This window comes from Ranitomeya variabilis, chromosome 5, assembly GCF_051348905.1.
Source record: "Ranitomeya variabilis isolate aRanVar5 chromosome 5, aRanVar5.hap1, whole genome shotgun sequence".
Taxonomy (NCBI): Eukaryota; Metazoa; Chordata; class Amphibia; order Anura; family Dendrobatidae; genus Ranitomeya; species Ranitomeya variabilis.
In genome coordinates, this window is record NC_135236.1 from 300,251,858 (window position 1) to 300,256,774 (window position 4,917).

General features: G+C 45.7%; 1 protein-coding gene across 1 annotated transcript; it reads left to right on the top strand.

Moving 5' to 3' along the window:
• The first annotated feature begins 1,044 nt into the window (after positions 1–1,044).
• On the top strand, positions 1,045–2,564 carry LOC143773631 (uncharacterized). The gene is made up of 3 exons (XM_077261028.1): positions 1,045–1,183; positions 1,277–1,424; positions 1,504–2,564. The coding sequence occupies exon 3, from the start codon at positions 1,526–1,528 to the stop codon at positions 2,156–2,158; it is 633 nt and encodes a 210-aa protein (XP_077117143.1). The 5' UTR covers positions 1,045–1,183; positions 1,277–1,424; positions 1,504–1,525; the 3' UTR covers positions 2,159–2,564.
• Positions 2,565–4,917: the final 2,353 nt, after the last annotated feature.

Consider the following 4,917-nt stretch of genomic DNA (forward strand, 5'->3'; position numbering starts at 1 on the left):
TGTATGAGAAAGTTCCCACGCAGCTTTTTGCCATAAAGTGAGACCAGTGAACTATAGTAACCTCAGTGATGCACTGCAGGAGCCATTGTCCTTAAATATGTGGCACGTGGCACTTACATACGTGGCACTTATATACGTGGCACGTGGCACTTACATACGTGGCACTTACATACGTGGCACGTGGCACTTACATACGTGGCACTTACATACGTGGCACTTACATACGTGGCACGTGGCACTTACATACGTGGCACTTACATACGTGGCACTTACATACGTGGCACTTAAATACGTGGCACTTAAATACGTGGCACTTACATACGTGGCACGTGGCACTTACATACGTGGCACTTACATACGTGGCACTTACATACGTGGCACTTACATACGTGGCACTTACATACGTGGCACGTGGCACTTACATACGTGGCACTTACATACGTGGCACTTAAATACGTGGCACGTGGCACTTAAATACGTGGCACTTATACGTGATACGTGTCACTTAAATACGTGGCACTGAAATACGTGATACGTGGCACTTTGATACGTGGCACGTGTCACTTAAATACGTAGCACGTGGCCCTGAAATACGTGGCACGTGGCACTGAAATATGTGGCACGTGGCACTTTGATACGTGGCACTGAAATACGTGGCACGTGGCCCTGAAATACATGGCACGTGGCACTGAAATATGTGGCACGTGGCACTTAAATACTTGGCACGTGGCACCGAAATACGTGATACGTGGCACTTAGATACGCAACTTGCTGCGTTCTCTGCGCCCTGCGTTGAATCCCTATTTATTTCCAATTTAGTTTTAAACCTAGCAAAATATTTATTAAAAAAACGCTCTTCACCGGATTTTCTGTCCCCTGTGCATGTGTGTCCCCTGTGCGTGTGTGTCCCGTATGCGTGTGAAGGTAATAACAAGCAGTTGGGGTTGTCATTCCTCAGCAGCCTGTGTTACTTTTTCTGCCTCTATCAAGTTTGTCAAATTTTGTGTGTATAACTAGTAGTTAATGTTTTACCTTTTTTAGGTTCAAAACTTCCCATGTCTTTGGGATAAGGGGTGCCGGGAGTTTTCCAACAAATATACAAAAACTGCTTCCTGGCACAAGGTCTGTGTCACCCTCTATCCCCTGTACGAGTCATACACAAAGGAGCGGCAAAAAGAAATTGGTAAATATTTTCCATTTTGGAGGAGTATTTTTGAATTTCTTGTCTGTATGTAGTTGAATAGTATATTAATAGGTTCAATTTTTCACTTTTTAGTTTCAGCCTTGAGAACCCGCTGGAGGTCGGTGAGGGACAGATTTACACGGTCACGGTCAGAAGCACCAAGTGGCTCTGCGGCACCTGCTTCTCAAGGGCGTTTTGAACAGGAACTCCAATTTTTAAGCGGCAGTCTACATTACCGACCGTAAGTATCAGTAACGTCTTTAATTTTGAATAGAAAATAAAATGTATTAAAACTATTGTTTTGATGTTTCTCTTTACAGAACCATAGGCAATGTCCAGCCGATGACCGAAATCCCGGCCACAGCAACAACTCCAGTGTATGAACATGCTTCACAGCCTGCTACCAGCTCTCTTCCAAATGAGCCAAGGCCTGACCCTTCTACCCAAAATGATGATCTGCCCCTCTCCGAGACTAGTTCATTGGCATCGCCGCCGCCACCACCGCCACCAACACCACCTCCACCTCCAGCCTCAACACAGAGGAAGAGGAAAAGAGGCTCTTCAAAGGAGGATGAGGAGACGGCTGCCTTGGCAAGGGCAATTTCTCTAATTGATCGCCAACCTGAAGAGGATCAATTCTCAGCATATGGAACCACTCTAGCTTCCAGAATGCGTACTCTGTCCCCCGAGGTCCAGGACTCCTGCATGACGTATATTTCAATGGCGGTGACATGTTTTAAGAAGTATCCGCATATAAATCCAACCTTTGAAGAAATGGTTTGTTCACTAAACCACATCTGGCATCCACCGACGCCGACTCCTCTTGCACCTGCAGCAGCATTCAATAGACCTCTGCCATCTGCTCCAAGTGCTGCTGCAGGTGCACCAACATCCAGAGTAGTAGCCCAGTCTGAAGAACACCATCCAGACTGGAGCTACTACTCATATTCACAAAGCCTATATGAGGACCAGTAGGCATAATGTTGCTTTTCATGTTTAAAACGCCATGATGTCCAAGTCCACTCCTCAGTTTCCGCCAAGAGGGCATGTTTCCAGCTCTGATAAGTGTTGCGCAAGTGCCGAATGACTCACCGTCAGTGGTGACGAGGAAAGGGCCTTGCGCAATACTAATGAAAGCTGGAAGCATGCCCTCCTGGCGGCAATTAATGAGTGGACTTGGACATCCACAGGTTTATAATCCCATTTTGGGGATGTTATCCAGACTGGAGCTACTACTCATATTCACAAAGCCTATATGAGGACCAGTAGGCATAATGTTGCTTTTCATGTTTAAAACGCCATGATGTCCAAGTCCACTCCTCAGTTTCCGCCAAGAGGGCATGTTTCCAGCTCTGATAAGTGTTGCGCAAGTGCCGAATGACTCACCGTCAATGGTGACGAGGAAAGGGCCTTGCGCAATACTAATGAAAGCTGGAAGCATGCCCTCCTGGCGGCAATTAATGAGTGGACTTGGACATCCACAGGTTTATAATCCCATTTTGGGGATGTTTACAGTGTTTACGTGTTGAATTTTGTTAATAACAAAAAAAAAAACCAAATCATTCTATTCTCAATTTTATTAGAAAAGTTTTTCAATTTTGACAGTTACTACAAATAAATATTTGAACTTTTAACTATGATGTAGTCTGCTTCTTTGATTTGTCGACCATGGCAAAAAATACACATTACATAACACCCACTTGCCATGAATAGAGGACACCCCCTAGAAATCAGATATACTACGAGGGGAACTGCTGAATAGAAGGCACTCTACACTCACTGGCCACTTTATTAGGTACACCTGTCCAACTTCTTGTTAACACTTAATTTCTAATCAGCCAATCACATGGCGGCAACTCAGTGCATTTAGGCATGTAGACATGGTCAAGACAATCTCCTGCAGTTCAAACCGAGCATCAGTATGGGGAAGAAAGGTGATTTGAGTGCCTTTGAACGTGGCATGGTTGTTGGTGCCAGAAGGGCTGGTCTGAGTATTTCAGAAACTGCTGATCTACTGGGATTTTCACGCACAACCATCTCTAGGGTTTACAGAGAATGGTCCGAAAAAGAAAAAAAATACAGTGAGCGGCAGTTCTGTGGGCGGAAATGCCTTGTTGATGCCAGAGGTCAGAGGAGAATGGGCAGACTGGTTCGAGCTGATAGAAAGGCAACAGTGACTCAAATCGCCACCCGTTACAACCAAGGTAGGCCTAAGAGCATCTCTGAACGCACAGTGCGTCGAACTTTGAGGCAGATGGGCTACAGCAGCAGAAGACCACACCGGGTACCACTCCTTTCAGCTAAGAACAGGAAACTGAGGCTACAATTTGTACAAGCTCATCGAAATTGGACAGTGGAAGATTGGAAAAACGTTGCTTGGTCTGATGAGTCTCTATTTCTGCTGCGACATTCGGATGGTAGGGTCAGAATTTGGCGTAAACAACATGAAAGCATGGATCCATCCTGCCTTGTATGGAGCATCTTTGGGATGTGCAGCCGACAAATCTGCGGCAACTGTGTGATGCCATCATGTCAATATGGACCAAAATCTCTGAGGAATGCTTCCAGCACCTTGTTGAATCTATGCCACGAAGAATTGAGGCAGTTCTGAAGGCAAAAGGGGTCCAACCCGTTACTAGCATGGTGTACCTAATAAAGTGGCCGGTGAGTGTATATCTATGGTAGAAGAACTCACAGGAGTGTCAGGAATAACGTACAGCAAACAATGTGGAGTACCGGAAAACTCCAGTGTTAACTCCAGTGTGTATTGTATTCTGAGTCATAAAGACAGGAAATGACCTCAATGACTCTTTTTTTTTTCCCCCTTTTTTTTTTTCAAACAAACTTTAATTTCAGTACACAATGCTGAAAAAAACGCAGCTGCAAAAAACGCAGCAAAAAACGCAGTGTGTGAAAGCAGCTGCGTTTTTTGCCTGCGTAAAAAAACGCAGGTAAAGCAGCAGCAAAATACGCGCGCGTAAAAATACGCAGCAAATATGCTGTGTGTGAAAGTAGCCTTATACTGACAAGTAGACAGTCACCGAGGATGGCAGGCAGCAAGGATTCTGGGAGATATGTGGTGGAGGGAGCAGGGTGACAGCAGCACAGAGTATTTCAGGAGAGCAGTGTGCTGGTCTATGGGGGGCACCCTGTTCAGTGCGCGGAGCAGCCAGGGATTGTACATAGAACGCTGTCTTTTATACACGTGGATGGACCGTCTCCTCAGAAATCCAGGAAACATTTCTGCGGATTCATGGCCTGTTCTGATCCAGACTCTGCATGCAAAGACCCCATTCCCCTCCTCAGATCCTGTCTTCTCCATCCTGTCCTGGCGATGTGTGAAAGTGAGACAACAGACGCAGTCCGGGGTGACGCTGGGAAGGAAATGTAGCCATATAGTAACGATAAAAATGAGACCCCTCTCTTCAGCTGCCTCACCAGCCCTGACTGCACCTAACTGGAGGTCATGCTGCCCCTCTATTACCCCAGACCCGCGTGCAGGTGCTCAGCCAGAACCACCATAGAATGGGCCCGCTTTCTGAAGATAATACGGTCATAGTGTTCTCACATAATACCGCCATATAGATCTCACATAATACCGCCATATAGATCACACACACAATACTATCAAATAGATCACACAATACTGTCATACAGTTCTCACATACCACCATATAGATCACACATAATACCGCCATATAATTCTCACCTAATACTTCCACATAGATCACACA